Source organism: Melanotaenia boesemani, chromosome 7 (genome assembly GCF_017639745.1).
Source record: "Melanotaenia boesemani isolate fMelBoe1 chromosome 7, fMelBoe1.pri, whole genome shotgun sequence".
Lineage (NCBI taxonomy): Eukaryota > Metazoa > Chordata > Actinopteri > Atheriniformes > Melanotaeniidae > Melanotaenia > Melanotaenia boesemani.
Genome location: NC_055688.1, coordinates 24,716,240 through 24,736,070, shown reverse-complemented (window position 1 = coordinate 24,736,070; position 19,831 = coordinate 24,716,240). Strand labels below are relative to the sequence as shown.

The 19,831-nt window shown below is 38.4% G+C and overlaps 2 protein-coding genes across 2 annotated transcripts; one reads left to right on the top strand and one right to left on the bottom strand.

Annotated features, from left to right (window-relative positions):
• Window positions 1-5,450: 5,450 nt before the first annotated feature.
• Window positions 5,451-6,798, bottom strand: LOC121643448. Its single transcript, XM_041990879.1, has 4 exons — window positions 6,743-6,798; window positions 6,590-6,642; window positions 6,139-6,507; window positions 5,451-6,029 (listed from the first exon to the last, which is right to left on the bottom strand). The coding sequence occupies exons 1-4, from the start codon at window positions 6,775-6,777 to the stop codon at window positions 5,563-5,565; spliced, it is 924 nt and encodes a 307-aa protein (XP_041846813.1). The 5' UTR covers window positions 6,778-6,798; the 3' UTR covers window positions 5,451-5,562.
• A 7,549-nt stretch (window positions 6,799-14,347) lies between these two features.
• Window positions 14,348-15,730, top strand: LOC121643447. Its single transcript, XM_041990878.1, has 4 exons — window positions 14,348-14,399; window positions 14,506-14,558; window positions 14,634-15,041; window positions 15,151-15,730. The coding sequence occupies exons 1-4, from the start codon at window positions 14,374-14,376 to the stop codon at window positions 15,615-15,617; spliced, it is 954 nt and encodes a 317-aa protein (XP_041846812.1). The 5' UTR covers window positions 14,348-14,373; the 3' UTR covers window positions 15,618-15,730.
• Window positions 15,731-19,831: the final 4,101 nt, after the last annotated feature.

The following is a 19,831-nucleotide window of genomic DNA, read 5'->3' as shown; positions in this document are numbered from 1 at the left end:
CTACTACCAATTAAGCATATCAGGTGATGTGCATCTCTGTAATGAGAAGGGGTGTGGTCTAATGACATCAACACCCTATATCAGGTGTGCATAATTATTAGGCAACTTCCATTCCTTTGGCAAAATGGGTCAGAAGAGAGATTTGACGAACTCTGAAAAGTCAAAAATAGTGAGATGTCTTGCAGAAGGATGCAGCACTCTTAAAATTGTCAAGCTTTTGAGGCGTGATCATCGAACAATCAAGCGTTTCATTCAAAATAGTCAACAGGGTCGCAAAAAGCGTGTTGAAAAAAACAAGGTGCAAAATAACTGCCCATGAACTGAGGAAAATCAAGCGTGAAGCTGCCAAGATGCCATTGGCCACCAGTTTTGCCATATTTCAGAGCTGCAACATCACTGGAGTGCCAAGAAGCACAAGGTGTGCAATACTCAGGGACATGGCCAAGGTAAGGAAGGCTGAAAAACGACCACCACCGAACAAGACACACAAGATAAAACGTCAAGACTGGGCCAAGAAATAACATACGACTGATTTTTCTAAGGTTTTATGGACTGATGAAATGAGAGTGAGTCTTGATGGGCCAGATGGATGGGCCCGTGGCTGGATCAGTACAGGGCAGAAAGCTCCACTCCGACTCAGACGCCAGCAAGGTGGAGGTGGGATACTGGTATGGGCTGGTATCATCAAAGATGAGCTTGTGGGACTTTTTCGGGTTGAGGATGGAGTCAAGCTCAATTCCCAGTCCTACTGCCAGTTTCTGGAAGACACCTCCAAGCAGTGGTACAGGAAGAAGTCAGCATCGTTCAAGAAAAACATGATTTTCATGCAGGACAATGCTCCATCACACTCATCCAAGTACTCCACTGCGTGGCTGGCCAGAAAAGGTCTAAAAGAAGAAAAAATAATGACATGGCCTCCTTGTTCACCTGATCTTAACCCCATAGAGAACCTGTGGTCCCTCATCAAATGTGAGATCTACAGGGAGGGAAAACAGTACACCTCTCTGAACAGTGTCTGGGAGGCTGTGGTTGCTGCTGCACGCAATGTTGATCGTGAACAGATCAAGACACTGACGGAATCTATGGATGGCAGGCTTCTGAGTGTCCTCGCAAAGAAAGGTGGTTATATTGGTCACTGATTTGTTTTTGTTTTGTTTTTGAATGCCAGAAATGTATATTTGTAAATTTTGAGTTGTTATATTGGTTTTCCTGGTGAAAATAAATAAGTGAAATGGGTATATATTTGGTTTTTGTTAAGTTGCCTTTATGCACAGTAATAGTCACCTGCACACACAGATATCCTCCTAAGATACTAAAACAAAAAAAAAAAACCACTCCAATTTCCAAAAATGTTCAGCTTTGATATTTATGAGTCTTTTGTGTTCATTGTGAACATAGTTGTTGTTCTATAACACTGATACTCAATTCGGTCCTACGAGGGCCGCAATCCAGCAGGTTTTCCATGTATCCCTGCACCAACACACCTGAGTCAAATTAGGTGGCTCTAACAGCCAATCAGGTTCCACACAATGACTCATTAATTTGACTCAGGTGTGTTGGTGCAGGGATACATGGAAAACCTGCTGGATTGCGGCCCTAGTAGGACCGAATTGAGTATCAGTGTTCTATAATAAAATTAATCCTCAAAAATACAACTTGCCTAATAATTCTGCACACCCTGTATTAGCAAAGTTTAACATCATGAACCACATGGTCCTCAGTTTCAGAACAGCAGCAGGTCCATCATGTCCAGGTGATCACTGAGGATCTAGGACAAGCTTTGCCATTTAGAGGTTAACCTTCGATGTTGCCTTTGTTTTAGACTATGCCATAGGAAAAGTATGTGTGAGAACTATTGATCAAATCCGCTAAGGGACCCACCAAGATGGTTTGGTGCTTTGCCACTGTGTGGAAATTAGTAACAGAACAGTGGTGTGAAATAAAAAGATTATGGAAAACTAATAAATATACAAATAAGAATCATAACACAATGATCAAGAATCCAAGCTTAAAGACAGAATATGTTATTTAAAGATGAGGTGCAGCTAAAAAAAAAAAAAAAAAAAAAAAAAAAAAAACCAGAAATAAAGAACAAAACAAAACCCACAGACCAAGGCACAGCCTGATGTAACACAGGGACATATGTAAATATAAATAAAAATAATCATTTCTCCTATGCACAAAAAATTATTTATTTAATAATAATTAATTGTTTATTTACTATAAACTTTCATAATGAGCCCTATAAGTGCAATAAAGAATAAAAAAAAGTTCTTGCTTTTGTATAAGGACTTACAACTTACATGACAAAGTGGGTGAGCCTGTAGTTCACCACTTGTCCCTATTATTTGGACTTTATTTCTTCTGGCATCTGTTATACTCATGTTTAACATTGTTCTGTGTTTGAACCCATATCACAGGCTAGGAGTTTGGGAGTGGCCAACCCAGCACTTCAGAGCTACAGGTGTGGGTGATTTAAGGAAATGGTTTAGCCTAAATCAGAGAAGGTGTGTTTTTACAGGGGTATATTATCAGTTTGTTGGGGAAGCTCTCGAGAGGGGAGTAAGGACCCGGAGAATGCTTGTGGATGCCACTGGGATTAATAAACCTTGCTTCCTTAAGAAACACTGGACTGCTGATTGTGTTTCTTTTATATTCGACCAGTTTGGCCTGTATCTTACAGATGTCCATTATCTTTATGGCTTTTGTAAATTCAGTGCAGGGAAGCGTTTGTGAAAATTACGCTTGGGTTATTGGATCTGCCTTGATAAGAATCCAGGATGTACATTAGTGCACCACATAATCAAAAATAAAAAGAGCACACAATGAATAATGCCTTGTCTCTTATGTCTATATACTTGTGCACATGCAGGAAACTACACATAGCCTCCCCTGCAAACACAGAGACAACATTTATCACCATCTGCTTTTCATTTTCTTTTCTTTTTTTGACAGGCAGGGTTTGAAGGAGTCTATAAAAACCCCATTAAAGTGTGTTCTAATATTTTAAAAAATGCAAAAAGTCTCAAATATTAAAAAAGAAATGTAACTTCTGTCATTAAAACTAGAAATGACTAGAAGTAGATGATCTCACAGACTTGTCCCTTCATTACAGGATGGTGTTTGTTCAGTTGTCATGTGGAAAATGGAAATTTGCTCTAATGATAAAGTATTTATGACCATCCATTATTGCATTTCACAGTTTCAGCCAGCAAATAAATCTGCTTATGACACTGATGGAGAGGTTAGTTAATTAAGTTCCATTATTAAACTAAAATGCAATAGACGAGGGACAGTTTGTGCAACTGGTAAAATGTATGTGAATATTTCTAATTATGTCTAATTAAGCATTTGCTTATTTTTCTTTCCTTGCGTTTAAGTTCATTTTTTAACAGTTTACAAGCAACTGAACCAAATATTAATCTGCATTGGATGAAGCAAACAACTAAAATGATTTTAAAGCTTTAAGTGACTGAAAACAGCAGATCAAGACTTTCTTTAGTTCATACATTAAACTTTAATATTTGCAACTAATGTGACAGCAGAAATGGTAATTGGGGAGAGATCAATAAGAATATTTTAACAGAAATATTTAACTATAATTATTGTAGCTTCAACTTCACCTATTGCACACAGTCCCTGCACAACGAGATAAAATAATTTTCAGCAAGAATATAAAGGTTGAATATGAGTTGAATTATTTCCTGCTTTATAAAGGCAGTGGAAAGCTTACTTTGCATGTGTGAAGTTTGTCATCTGTGATTGATTTAGTGTGAAAAAAATTTGCAACATGAACTGTGAAATATTAACAGAATGTTACTTTTAGGACTGTGGCACCAAAATCTCCATTTCCTTGGCCACATGTTATGATTAATGTACCTCTTCATCACAGACCTATGTAGCATCAGTTAAGGATATCTACTAAAATTAAAATACTAAGCAAAATGATCAAGGTGTCTAATTTCCAACAACATTCTAAGTGCTGATTGTTGATCAACAACTAGTTGGTATAGGATTGGACATTAGATATGCTTATGTTTTTTGTGTGAATTATATTTCAGTATTTTAATTTTGTGAAGACAACTTGAGTCTCGGTATTTGGAGAAGCCTTCTGGACCTGGTACTGAATATTTTGCATGATACAAAAAATTTTAAGCTTGAGGAATAATACTTTTTGACTTTTATGTAGCAGACAATTTGAAGACAGTTTCTAACATTGGTATACTGAAATAAGGAGGAGTTGAAGAACACTTAAAGGGATTGAAGTAAAATAAATAAAAAAAAAATTCATACTAATGCAAGGGTCTTTCCTCAATGCTAATTAATTTTTTAAAGCATGGTCTCCAACACTGATAAATAACCTTAAATTCTTCCTGGCCTTTGCTTTCCTCATTATGAACATTTCAGGCTTCAAAGATTGAGATAGAGAAAAATGGAAGGACTTTATGATAATGGGATTAAGGAAGTTAAGGAAAAGAAATTAGTGGAGAAAAATACAGTTGCTGGCAGTGTCTTGTCTCCTGATAATTTTTCATGAAACAATTCTAATTCCATAAAAGTCCAACATTCACAAAACTATCAGCCACCAGTCCAGTTCTTCTCTACCCTCAAACATTCTATAAAAGTCACATGATTGCAAAGAGGTTCCTATTCTTTCTCAGGCAGCAACCCACCTGTGGAGGTATGTTTGATCCAGCAGGACTAAATTTTATGCAGTAAAGTCATGCTTAAAAATAAAGCACTCCATATGGAATTGAAGAAAAACTTGAAACAACTAGCATTCAAAATATTTAGTCACTACAAGAGCCAGGGAAAATCTCACCTAGAACATGTTCAGATTTTGCAGCTTTTAAAACAGGCCACTGAAAATTGTCCAGCACCTCCCACAGGCAAACCTGAGCCTTTACTTCAACACAAAACACGCAGAATGAGTGTAGTATGGGGATTGCACCCATGAACATCTTGCTAAAGTGGTTCAATATAGGATCTGACTGGAAAAAGTTTGAGCTCAGTTAAAATGGACCACAGTATCCTTACATAAGGGATGCCATGTAGCCACATGGCCTGTAGTTTGAAGGTTTAGAAAATGCAGCTACTTTGAGCCAAAACTGGTGTTCAGTGACCGGCCAAAGACTGGGCTTGTATGCTTAACTGGATCAGCATGGAATGGGGCTGTCCCGATTAACTTAAATACAGCTTGAAGTTTCATATCTTCACACAATTCTGGAAAAAAAAAAAAAAAAAAAAAAAAAAAAAAAAAAAAAAGCCATAACACATTGGCCAAAAAGTTTAGAGTGTTCATGTGCACTACATTAAACATTTACATGTTTTAAGCACCGCCGTGCACCAAAGGAAAGGAAACGAGAATCCGGCCTGGCAGGTTCCCCATTCAAAACCCTTGAAGTTACAGGACCAGCTCATATTACCCTAAAGTAACCAGTAAGCCAGAGTGTTGGACAAGATTTTATTGGATTAAAAAGGTACTCAACTGCCAAGTTTACACAAAGCTGGCAAGATTGTACCATTGCCAGAGTCACAACCTGCTGACCCATGTGCAGAGCTTTAGTGGGCACCTGGGAAGACCTTCTGCTGTTGGCCAGAACCATGGCTTTCAGTAACATGCTCCTTCAAGTAGTGGATAGCCTGAGAGTAGTCTCTGCCCGCCTCATGGTTTTGGCTGAAGGTGCTGTAGGATCCAGGAGGGTACAAGCCATACAGGAGCATCCTGTCAAACCTGCCAGTAGATACAGGGCGGAAGCCACCCAGTTGACCGCCTGACACAAGGACAGTGGCCAACCCCTGACCATACCCCTGTCCAGATCCTGCAACGTCAGCTGGGTAGCCAAAATCCTCGGTCTGCTGCTGGTAGCTCCCCAGCTCAGCTTCCTTGACCACACTGGAGGTCTCTCCCGACTGGAGGGTGGGTCCACTTGGTGCAGAGGGGCCTGGAGGAACAAAGTCACCGATGGACTGGGCATCAGCCGAGCCAGCCTCAGAGAAGACAGTGGTGGGAACAGTCCACTGGGTTTCTGGGGAGAAAGTCAGGTTAAGCTAAGGTTTATGCAGATGGCATTTATCAAATGTCTAGATTACCCAATACTCATCGTAAGCCAACTGACCCATGTATTGCATTTTTACCTGGCTGTTCATCCTGGGTTCCAGCACTGTATTCTTCCACAGGTACGTACATTTGAGGGCTGGTGACATATGCTACTCCTGGCATGCCAGAGACCAAGGTACCTGCTTGACCCATTTGAGCCACTGGGGACACGCCAGTAGCTTGCACACCCATTGCTGCTGGCGAACCAGAGCCGCTCACTTCTGGAGAAACCAGGACAGGCTGATATACAGTGGAACCTTGCACAAGTGTAGGAACAGAGGCACCACCATAAGCACCTGTAAAACCACTGTGTGGTGCAGTGGCATAGCTAGAGACTCTTCCATGGTAAGAGGGATAGTTAGCTGCAGCATTTCCACCACTGCTGCTATGGCCTGTGGACTGAGACCCTGCATACAAGAGAACACAAGTTTAATAGAGCTGAGTTAACTGAACACATACACCATATTACCATATGGAACAATAGCCTACCTTTTTGGGGGTAGCCACATGTTGCCACAACCAACAAGGCAAAGTGGAAAACTCTGAAGCCATTGAAGGAGAAGCAGAGTGAGGTATAACTTTCCAGTTAGTTTCATGAGGATTAACTTTGCAAGGCAAACTCATAAGAAACATTTCACATACCTCAAGAAGAACCCTGCAGCCACCATGGTAAACATCAGCAGTGTCAGTAACAACAAAGGTAAGAGTTTATATATGTTTCCAGAGACCAGCCCTGACCAATCAGATGTTAATGACCTAACAACATACAGCTGGCGGTGAGTGATTATGAGGAAAATTGAATCAGACCTCAGCACTTACTTGCAATGATGGTGGATATTTATTTCTTTGCAGAAATCTTAAGCAGTTTAAACCAGCAATTAATCAATCAGTTCTACTCACATTTTTCTTCCTGTATGGCCCTGACATTGCCCTTTTAATTTTCATAAACTCATTACAAAATTTCAACACAAAATAGAGATCTGATGAACCTGGTCTTTAATAGGAAAAATATGGAGTAGTTACAACCTTCTTATAGCATGACGCCCAATGGTTTGTTTTCAACTTTGTAAAAATGGGGAGGAAATAAAAGAGGTGAGGTAGAGAGAGGAAAATAATAATTTATATACAATAGCTGCACTTTTCCTGTTTTCCAAGATTAATGTGCTGAATGAATGTGACACGTGATGAGATTAAAATGGTTTTGCCTCTTATAAAGTGCAAATGTTACACACACACACACACACACACACACACAAACACACACACACACACACACACACACACACACACACACATACACATGCATTTAAGTTTGTGCAGGTGGAATTGGCTCATATCCCACCCTCTACACACCCACATTCTACCATAAATGGTCAAAGCAAAATACTTAAAGTATATAAAAAACCAGCTGATCTGCAGCATTTTAAGCTTAATCATGGCAACCGAGAAGACAAGAAAAGATATTTCACAGAGACTGAAGTTGACTAAAATATGTCTTTTTCAATACATTTATGTTTGTGCTTTGATTTATGTCTTGCTGCAGACTGTTTCACAATGTCAACCCACAGATATGCGCATACTCTTTATTGTTGTTCTTAATGTGTGTTTTTTAACATTTAGGTCTTTCCTGAGATTATAGCCTCCTTCACTTTGATATTTTTTGGTAATAGATTATTTCTTTGTACATTATTTGCACTGTTTAAAACTTAACCAAGTCCATAAATTTCAATGTGCATGATTTTAAAAAAAGAGGGTTTGTATGTTCTCTGTATCCTGCTTTATTTATTGTCCTTATTGCTCTTTTCTGAAGTGTGCATATCGGCTATAGAGTAAAAGTTATTATACTAAATGGTAAACAGAACTGAGATACTCTGATTTGGTAGAAGTTGGCTTACAGACTTCTGCTGTTGAAGTGAATAATTAATATATTTAATTTTGCATTGTATATATATATATATATATATATATATATATATATATATATATATATATATATATATGTATATATATATAAAATCTAAATATAATTTTAACAGCCCAATCTGCTGTGACCCATTTAGTTTGAATGGTATTTAGATGAAAGTATGCTATGTAGGTATATATAAAACCACTACTTGAATTAGAAAGATTTTATTAAAAAAAAAAATCACTTTTTTTGTAGTCTCCATTCCGAACACCATGCCCCCATCGTTGCACTGCTATTCTCAATTTTTTCAGGCTTTGCAGCAAATGAGAGGTAAACTTTCTCCCTGTCCTCCTGCAGTTTGTCCTCTGTCTTCTCCAGGTATTCCAGCAGGTCTGCATTCTTATGCAGACCTGCTGGAATACCATTTATCTGTTTTAAAGCACACACACAAAAAAAAAAAAGGAAAGAAAATCAGAACCAAGACTGAAGATATCTATACAATACTTTTGGTAACCACAACACATCATTGTAGTACATAACAGCTTTCACTGACACCTGCTTTTATGATATTCACATTTCTTACATGGTCAGTTATACGGAGAAATAGTGGAGGATGATGAGAACTGGACACCGGTGCACGGTGAAGTGCATGCAACAAGCGTTAATGTTTCCCCAGTAAAGTTCCCCCAGGGACTTTAACTGTTTAAAACAAAAATTATCTTAGTTTTTGTTCACCTCTCAGTAAGAGTTGCACTTACATGGTCAACAGTCAGGGAAAGTTTCTTTATTTACAGAACAACACAAGTTACGTGACACATTTGTTTGGCTATTGTTAGCAACTGTTCGTAGGTTAGTATAGCTAATACAAGAGGTCAGTTTAAAATTATTCACACTTAATCCATAATAGGTCTGTCTAACAGATGCAGGAGGATGGACGTAGTTGGGCAGAGTTCACTGCCCCGGTTAATGGGTTTGCTCGGCGATCTCTGAGATCAGAATTTAGCCATTCACCTGTTGCTGCTACATTCCAGCTCCATATTATGGTCCCTGAAATCTTTATCCAGCCTTTTAAAGTCATTTACTAGCTGGTCGATGGTTCTTTCCTGGCCTGCTTCAGCATCTCCTTCTGTAGATGTCCAAAAGCAGCCTTTGTCCGATTGGCCTCCTCCAGTTTATGCTGAATATCAGAGGACGACCACAATGCCAGGAAACACTGGGTCTCCTCTTTGGACCAACTTTGTTTGTTTTAACAATCCATAGCTTCTCTGGTTTGAAGATGAAGCAGTTCTTAGATCTGACCCAGCAAAGAGTTGGCTTCAGCTTAGAACTAGTTATGAGAGCCAGGAGCCGGTACTTGGGCAGTGGAAAGTCAAAGAACTGGTGCTTAGGCAGACCCTGACACCGAAAAACCCCCATAGTCAGTAATAAAGAGTGAATTACAGAGAAAACCGGCAACATATCAAAATACTTCCCTGAGGATGATAACTGGTCTTTTAGCAACAGTGAAAGTGATGCTTCATGACGGTATGTCCGTCCATAATAACAATGTATTTGAAGCAGCACATGTGGGAAATGACAACTCTAAGTTGCCATCTCAAGACAAATGTTGATCTAATGACCAAAATTAGATGAGTAATTTACTTCCACCATAAACTCTGGTTCATATTCAATATTTGTTTTAATTTATAATATGCCCAAGAAACCGAAAAGGTTAAATTCACACTTGTCACTGTAAGCTTGTTGCACAGATTGGTTATAATGGATTAGATTTATATAGCGCTTTTCAAGGCACCCAAAGTGCTTTACATTGTGAATCCATTATTCATCCACTCCTCACTCATACCTGGTGATGGTAAGCTATGTGTGTAGCCACAGCTGCCCTGGGGCAGGCTGACGGAAACGTGGCTGCCAGTCTGGGCCTACGGCCTCTTCGACCATCACCGAACATTCATCCACACATTCATATGTGGTTATGTTCTATAAGTCTCGTTTTTACTGCCTTTATTGGTGTTTTAATGTCCTGGGTACAAACCTTAGAATGAGTTTTGCTACGAACTGCATTTTTCTGACATTAGTTATTGTTAGTTTATATCCATAACCTTCACAAAAGGTGTCCTAACAGCCAAATAAATAAATCCAAAGCAAATGATCAACTGATTTTAAAGAGCGTGAAGGTGCAAAAGGGTAAAGAAGCTCACCAAAGTAGGGTGGTGCAAGACCATTAAAATGAACATTTTTGGGCTTAGAATTTTCTATAGTGCAATGTGCAATCACAAAGTCAGTTTTGTTGTTAACTCAGCAGGTAAATCAGCAGGCATGCTGGAGGATGACAGACTGCTCTGCAGAGGATGAAGATAAGCCTAAGATAGAAAAACAAAAACAAACGCCATCCATGTTAGGTGTCATACCAGAATAATAATAAAAAAAACTCTTACTCCTGTGTGTTTTTACTTGTAATAAGAAAAAAGAAATCTGCCCGTGGAACAACTCAAAGTTGCTTGAGCCTTTAAAAATGATATACATTTTCCTAAAAACAAGTCCCCTGTCATATGGTTGCATCTCATAGTTAATCTTTCAGGGATAATTTGACTAGACGTTAAATGTTTACAGTAACAGTTTTTTTCCTCACCTGATGGTATAGTCTCTGCTAAGTCTGAGAAGGTGGACTGTCCCTGGACTGTTTACAGTGCTCCAGGCAGTCCCGGTGCCAGGACAGAGTACCAAGGTGGACAATTGATTGCTGTGGGCAGGCCCCATTTATCAAATGCATTATGATTTTATAAGAGGACATATTCCAGTTAAGTAATTCAGTAACAGACCCATGTCAAACCAGATTAGGTTCCAAATGTACCAAAAAAAAAAAAAAAATAATAATAATAATAATAAAAATAAATAAAATACAATTAAAAAAATAAAAAATAGAAAAAAGTTTTTCGTCCTCTGTTGAAAAAACAAACAAACAAACAAAAAGCTTTTGCAGACACTTAAAACTGGATCCAGCAGATATCAGATGTAACAGGACAGATTTAACAGAAAATAAATAAACTTAATTTAATAATAAAAAAGTCAGTCTAGTCATTTCAACCAATAATCAGACTTTAGAATCAAATGACAGACAGCCAGTCAGGTTCAGATCAGTTAATCAAAAAACCTAAACAGCGACATTATATGAGAGACTTTCAGTTTCCTGGATCAAATTTTACACAAAACAGCATAAACGCTCAGCATAAAGCATCATCAGGCTCTAGCCACTCAACAAACTCCCACATCCCAGCCAAAGAAGAACCATGGTGAACACTCAGTAAGTTATTAACTTAGCTCAACTAAACTGATCCTGTTTCATTTTGTGCAACTTTAACTCTGTAAAACGAAACATCTGCAGCAGACAAAGTCAGGACATACTAAACATGTAATTGTGACTTACTGTGCTTAGCAAGTTTAAGTTCAGTCCAGCTACAGATGATGCCTCCAGAGGAAGAGGAGAAGACTGAACACATGCACCTGTAGATGCTGGAGCTGTTGCTATCTTGCTATTTCTTGTCATATTGCTGGAATCATCCAAACTGCTGGAAGTGGTTGATTTTTGCTGTGTGACACCAAACACATGTTCCTTTCTACATGTTATCATTGGATCACTTTCTTATGACCCTTCTCCAAAGTTATCAGTCTGCTACTATTTCATTAAAGCTAGTTAATGACTTTGCAACAAAAATAACGCGATAACTTAAAAAACACATTGTGAGGATTTGGTGATTACACGCACACATAGATTAAATATACAAACATACACAACTTGCAAATATCTACAGATAAGTTTTCTTAATGCAAAAAAAAGCCCATCTGAGAACCGATTCTACTTTTGATCAATTAGTAGCACTATAAAATAACTTAAACAATTATAAATTAAAATGATGTTGAAAAGTATATAAATTAAAATGAAAAGGCTTGATGGGAAGGCCTGACTTGTGAATGGGTGGGCCTTGCACATTGGGGCCTGCCCGTAGCAGACCTGGCACTAGGGTTGCTATGTGTGTTGGGTCTAGGGTAGGGATCTTAAGGGTAGTACTGTTTTAGTAAAATATGTGACAAACATGAGCTTTCCTCCTTCTTTTATGAGTGCCAATCACATAATGTCCCTTAGACATTCACAAATCCCATAGAGACCTGTAAACTTAACAGTTAAAGTTGAACTGGATGCTGGTAACAGAGCCAAAACTCTTCCACCAACCTGAACCGGGGTTTTTAAAGAATGTTTCAGGATGTATGGCCATATTTATCTTACAGATTGTAAACATGTCTCTGCTTTCAGGTGTCTTCCCTTAGACCCTAAAAGCAGCCGTTATTAAGGCCACTGCTGAAAAAGAAAAACCTAGACTCGTCACTCATGAACAGCTACAGGCCGATATCAAATCTCCCCTTTCTTAGTAAGATTATAGAAAAAGCTGTCTTTCAATGGCTACACATCTTCCTGACACTAAATAACTGTTTTGATGTCTACCAGTCAGGTTTTCGGCCACACCACATCACTGAGACTGCTCTAGTTAATGCCTTTAATGACATCTGCTTGAGCACATGGAAACTTTTTAGTCCTGGTACTGCTGATCTCAGTGCCAGCATTTGACACCGTGAACCATAGCATCTTACTAGGCCAGCTGAAAAACTGGGTAGGACTTTCAGGCACTGTGATTAATTGGTTTGAGATTTTTACCAGTCAGACCCCCACTTTTGGAGTGAGAGGGACTGTCCGTCTGTAAGGAGAAAAGCTCTAAAATGTTTTATTCAGTCAAGATTAAACAAAAGTTTCAATTTTTATTTTGAAGATGCTGGAATCTGCTACAAAGTGGTTATATATATTTTTCTTTTCTCACCACTGTCGGTTACATGATTGCTCAGTGTAATGTCAACTGTTGTCAATTGTACTTACCGTTAGAATTTAACACTTATCTGTGAGTGTAGCACAAAAGTTGTGGCTGTAAATTTGGGATGCAAAATGGAGTGGGATTACATAAGTTTTCTTCCTACTCCCTTAAAGGCAATATATTGTTTTCTATTTTGTTTTTAGCATTTTTGTTTCTATTTTTGGTTCCTTTGGATATTGGTTCCTTTGGATATTGACAGACTTGCGTGCCTCTCTTGTTTCTCTTTTGTGTTTCTTACTGTAAATGTAACTGCCTGAAATAAATAAATATTAATAATAAAAAGTGGATCACATCAGTCTAGCTCTGAGGTCTTTACACTGGCTGCCTGTCCGTCAGAGAATAGACTTTAAAATTCTGCTGCTGGTCTGTAAAGCTTTGAACGGTTTAGGGCCAAAGTACATCAGTGACCTCTTAGGTCAGTACGAACCTACCAGACCCCTCAGGTCATCTGGATCCAGTTTCTTATCAGTTTCTAGAGTTAGAACAAGACATGGAGCTGCTGCATTCAGCTTCTATGCTCCACATGTCTAAAAGAAACTCCCAGAAAGCTTCAGATCAGCTGAAATACTCAGTTTATTTAAATCCAAGTTAAAGACTTACCTGTTCTCTGCTAAAGAACTAAAAAAGTCAAAATCTGCATCTGTTTCTTTTAAGCTTGAACTTTTAAACATGATCATGTGTTAATAATCTTGGACATTTACATTACATTTTACATTACATTTACAAATTACAGTATTTAATAATCAATCATTATTTTTTAATGCAATTTTTCTTTAATATTTCAATTTAAAATGTGTGATTACAGAACACTTTGCAACTGAATTGATTCTTGTATGAATTATTTGCTGAATTTGAAATTCTATTTAGCAATCTATATTTTTACATTACAATTAATAACTCTTCATCACAATGCTGTATTGCTATTTCAAAGGCATTCCTGGTCCTCTATAACATTCAGAATAGTACATTCATCTTTTTGTTTTAAAGGAAAATCATTTTTCATTTATTTCCAAGTTAAAGAAAACCATTGGGTGTCATGCTATAACAGAGATGTACAATGAACCTGGGATAATAATGTTAGGTCCTACATTTTAACTAATCCAAGAAAGGTATATGTATATTTCCCAGTGAAAAACAAGTTAATCAGATTTAATTTTCTACATTTTGTGATAAGTTCATAAATAAAAATTAATGTGGGGAACTTGGGAAAAAGTGGGACCAATAATTAATTACCTTGTCAGACTGTTTAATTTTTTATTTATTATTATTTTTTTTAAGAAAGAAATTCTGCTTTAACTTAAAGTAACTGCTAAGGCCTGATCCAAATTTCCTCACAGTCCCTTACCAGCAGCTGTGTCTCGTCAAGCCAATAACCTCTGAATGGTGAGAGCGATTCTCTGGCAACATTTATAAACACTGACCGCATCAATTAACAGCTTGCTTTCAAAATGGCGATTACAGGGTTTTCTTTAAGGTATGTGAACATGTTAACGTCAAACTGCCTTTTATACATGACTGCTATAAAACTTTTGATGCTAAATTAGTCATTTTCTCTCCCTTTTTGCTTTAATTGGCTACAGAATTTCCACCTTTACTTTGTTGGTTGTGGCAATATGTGGCTACCCCCAAAAAGGTAGGACATAATGAACTATGGTAAAATTATTTTATTTGAATAAGCTTTTGTTAAACTTTTTCCTCTTCCATGTAGGGTCTCAATCGACAGGCCAGAGCAGCAGTGGTGGAAATGCTGCAGCTAACTATCCCTCTTACCATGGGAGAGTCTCTAGCTATGCAGCTGCACCACACAGTGGTTTTACAGGCGCTTATGGTGGTGCCTCTGTTCCTACACTTGTGCAAGGTTCCACTGTATATCAGCCTGTCCTGGTTACTCCAGGGGTGGGTGGCTCTGGTTCTTCAGCAGCGATGGGTGTGCAAGCTGCTGGTGTGTCCCCAGTGGCTCAAATGGGCGTGCAAGCTGCTGGCGTGTCCCCAGTGGCTCAAATGGGTCAAGCAGGTACCTTGGTCTCTGGCGTGCCAGGAGTAGCATATGTCACCAGCCCTCAAATGTACGTACCTGTGGAAGAATACAGTGCTGGAACCCAGGATGAACAGCCAGGTAAAAATGCAATGCATGGGTCAATCGGCTTACGATGAGTATTGGGTAATCTAGACATTTGATGAATGCCGTCTGCATAAACCTTAGCTTAACCTGACTTTCTCCCCAGAAACCCAGTGGACTGTTCCCACCACTGTCTTCTCTGAGGCTGGCTCAGCTGATGCCCAGTCCATTGGTGACCTTGTCCCTCCAGGCCCCTCTGCACCAAGTGGACCCACCCTCCAGTCGGGAGAGACCTCCAGTGTGGTCAAGGAAGCTGAGCTGGGGAGCTACCAGCAGCAGACCGAGGATTTTGGCTACCCAGCTGACGTTGCAGGATCTGGACAGGGGTACGGTCAGGGGTTGGCCACTGTCCTTGTGTCAGGCGGTCATCTGGGTGGCTTCCGCCCTGTATCTACTGGCAGGTTTGACAGGATGCTCCTGTATGGCTTGTACCCTCCTGGATCCTACAGCACCTTCAGCCAAAACCATGAGGCAGGCAGAGACTACTCTCAGGCCATCCACTACTTGAAGGAGCATGTTACTGAAAGCCATGGTTCTGGCCAACAGCAGAAGGTCTTCCCAGGTGCCCACTAAAGCTCTGCACATGGGTCAGCAGGTTGTGACTCTGGCAATGGTACAATCTTGCCAGCTTTGTGTAAACTTGGCAGTTGAGTACCTTTTTTAATCCAATAAAATCTTGTCCAACACTCTGGCTTACTGGTTACTTTAGGGTAATATGAGCTGGTCCTGTAACTTCAAGGGTTTTGAATGGGGATCCTGCCAGGCCGAATTCTCTTTTCCTGTCCTTTGGTGCCCAGCAGTGCTTAACACCTGCAAGAGTAAACCCAAAGTAGGTGAGTTTAATTCAAGTAGGGACCTGATTGAATGCTCTCCCTTCCATAAACTCTAGGGAACCATTTTAAACCTGGAGTGGCAGAAGTGGCCAATTATTTATCCCATTTCCTGGCCTTGGCTGCAGTAAGACATTTGTATAACTTAAATATACCTCACTAATTCTCTGAATCATTAGTCTCTAAATTCCTATAGGCGCTACACATGGTGCAGGTGTGTTGCACTATTCCTGGGGGGAATATATTTATTTTTTTTGTTTATACAGTATAAAGTCCATTAGATCAGCATGTGTAAGTTTTCCTATATCTTGCAATTTCTTTCTTGATAATGGAACTTGGAACGTGTCTTGGCATTGATTCCAAACAGACAGTCCCTTGATGCTGCAGGCATTAGGCACTACTATTCAGGTATAGAGGGTGAAAATGTGTAGCACTAATGCTCTGCTAGGGTTCAGGTTATGTGTTGAACTTGAGTTCAATGCATTCCAAGTACTAAGGTCTTGCGGCAATGATGGTGCGACAGCCTATGAGAGAGATGGTAATGTCAGCATCCCCATCAGCTGATAAGCAGCTCCTTACCTCTTTATGACTTGTTAAAGACATCAAGTAAAGAAGGATCAACTGGGACACAATGGACCATCTGTTGTACCTCTGCAAGATTATCCACCATTTGTTTATCTTAACATTCTAGTAGGTAATAACTTTTAAGGTTTTCTGCACTGGAACACTTTGAGAGAAAGATTTTGTCTTGCCATTAAAAATATTGTCTATTGTTACTATGGTGTTCTGATATGCAGACCATTCAATCACCACTGGCACATGGATAATCAAGTTTGATTCATGATCTGAAACTTTGTTCACCATTACTTATTTTGTTAACATTTATTGTACTTATTTGAGTTGAATGATCAATGTCCATTACAATATCTAGCAATTTACTGTTTTAACAGTGACTCACTCAGTCACTTAAGACTTTAACATCTTATAACATACAGATGTATGAACAAATATCTGATACTTTCACAAAGGGAATCAGAGGTTTAGCACTGAACCAGCCCACACAGAGGTTATCCAACTGACAGCCAACTTACAGACTTGCCGTTGGTTGAAATAGTCAGCCAAACATCCTTATGGACCACCCTAAAACTTCCAAAAACTTTGGACAAAGGAACAGAAGAAAAGAGGTCAGGAGAGATGCTTCAGAAAAGCCTTGTGTGATGTCTCTGTGGTAGGAAAGCTTTTTCAGAAAAGGAGAGGAAGCGAGGTGGAAGAATGAGGTTCTTGGCCACGATGCACCAAGGCATCAACACGTATTAAGTTTTGAGCCTGCATTTTAACATGCATGAAGGATAACATTTTTAACATTTTTAATGTTTAATGATTCTAGATCAGTACATTCGCCATTTAGGTAATCTACAGAAGTTTTCCAAGAATTTGTATCCTGTTCAGGGGGTTTACAATCCAGCAAAATGTAGTGTTTATTTGAAGACTATATGGTAAATCCACAATGAATGATCCATTATAACACAATTATTTAATCTTTGTAATAAAAAGGATCACTATCACTAGTATGTTGCTAAGAGACCTCTTTTTAAATAAAGGCACTTCCTGTCAGTGACAAGAAAGTTATGTCTGTCTGCCCATAACAAAAATAATTGTCCTTTATAGCTGCAATAAAACAATGAAGACATATTTTTAATGCATGGTAGCAGCAAAAACAAGCTGAGTTTGAGTGTGTTGTATGAGGATAGTTAAATAGCATTAATAACTACATAAATGCCTGGAGGCCAAAGTGTTAATTATGTAAACAGTGTTGTGTTTCAATAAGAAAGGCAAGTTTATTTGTGTAACACATTTTATGTACAAGAAAAACATTAAAACATTACAGTGGGATGTAGAAGAAGCATTAAGTACAGTACCAGTTAAAAGGACATGTTTTTTTCAGTAAATCTAATGGGAAAGTGTGTTTAAACTTTCAACTGGTAGTGTACATTAAAAACAAATTTTGAAAAGAAATAAAACAAGTTTAATAAAGACAGAAAAAAGCTAAAATAAAATTAGGTAAAATAAAATGCAAAAAATAAAAGTTAGTGTGATGAATTAATTTCTTTCAGAGAAGAAAGCAGTAAATAGAAAACCTTTCCATCTTGTTTTAAAACAGCTGGGTTTCAGCAGATCTGTAGTTTTTAGGGAACTTGTTCCACATGTGAGTAGAAAAAAATGATAAAATAATCTCCAAACAACAAAACACCTACACCTGATGGGCTCACTACAGAATTTTATAAGTGTTTCTATAACACTTTAAACCCACTTCTGCTGTATATGTTTAAATATGCTACAGGAAAGGACAGATTACCTCAAACACTTCATAGAGCAAACATCTCACTAATTTTAAAAAGGGGCATGGACAAGTTGGAAGCCTCGTCCTACAGGCCAGTGTCACTGATACCAAATTAAACAAAATTTATTAGCAAAGTTCAAGCAAACCGCTTAAAAACACATATCCACACGATTGTGCATCCTGAACAAACAGGTTTTATCCCTAATAGGCATATTTATTTAAATTTAAGACACTTATTTAACATGCTTTATTCCAAGCTTGACACAGAAACAGCCGTGGCCCAAGTGGATGCTCAAAAGGCCTCTGGCCAGGTGGGGTGGCGGTACATGTATGAGACCTTAAATGAATATGGCTTCAAGAAATTATTTATAGAGTGGATACGGATTGTGTATGCTCATCCTTATGGAAGTGTTATTACAAACCAGTATGTCTCCTCCGAATTCTTCCACAACTTCGTAGAACTAGAGAGGGAAATGCTACTTGCAAAAGTACGACAGCACTCCAGCACCCATTGAATAAAGGCCACAAACACAATCTGTTTACATGAATGACACATCATTGTATGTGTCTGACCCAAAAGAGTCCAGACTGTTGATTATGGAGGTATTTTACCATTTTGGCTTCCTTTCAGGCTTTCATATTATTGGGATAAAAGTGAACTAATGCCATTACATTTAAATCGTAACAGTACCACACTGAATTCTGTTCCCTTTACCACCAAGGACAAGTTCATGTACTTAAGGGTGTCTGTCACTAGGAAACCTGACCTGCTACTTGAGGAAAAGTTGGAATTTAAAAATGAACTGTGCTTAAGCACAATATTGAACTCTGGAAGACACTCCGCTATCACTGGTAGGAAGAATAAATACCATTAAAATGGTAGTTTTACCAAGTTTTCTGTATGTTTTCCAATCAATACTAGCCTACATTCAACAAATATACTTCAGGAAACTGGAGTCCATAGTGGGTCAGCCCCTTTACCCTCAGCTAGGTGAAGTGATAACATGGCAGAGGAGGAGTTTGCCATTTCAGTGGGAAGGAAAGTGTTTTTTGGTGGAAAGAGGCTTTACCAAAACAAAAGCGGAATGATCTTTCAAGACAACATTGATAAAAGTAGCAAAAAGTTAATAAAGCCATAAATTTGTACACATTTTGTTCAGGTTGTAGCCTGCAAAGTGCAACAGTGTTCATTGGAGGGCTCTTAACATATATTTGGATTTGAACAGACCTTCATTTGAGCAGCTGAAAAGAATCTTAATATCAGAAGTTTTTGAGGAATTATATTGATGCAAAGTTATCCACTGAACAAATAAAGGCCAAACATTATCAAGTTGGAACTGCAGACAGAATCTCATGTTTGTTCCAATTTCAATATAGCAGTATCAATTCTATTTTAAACACTCTTCAAACTAGTACAGAGGAAGGAAAAAAAAAAAAAAAAAAAAAAAAAAAAAAAAAAAAATCTGAGTGGGAGTCTGAACTGAGAGTGCCCCTTTCCATAGAATGCTGGGAAATATGTCTTTCAAACATCCAAAACATCAAACATTGGTGCTCGATTAACATAAGACAAATTAATTCAGTTCAAAATAATTCAGTGAGGCTGAAAATCGTCGCTC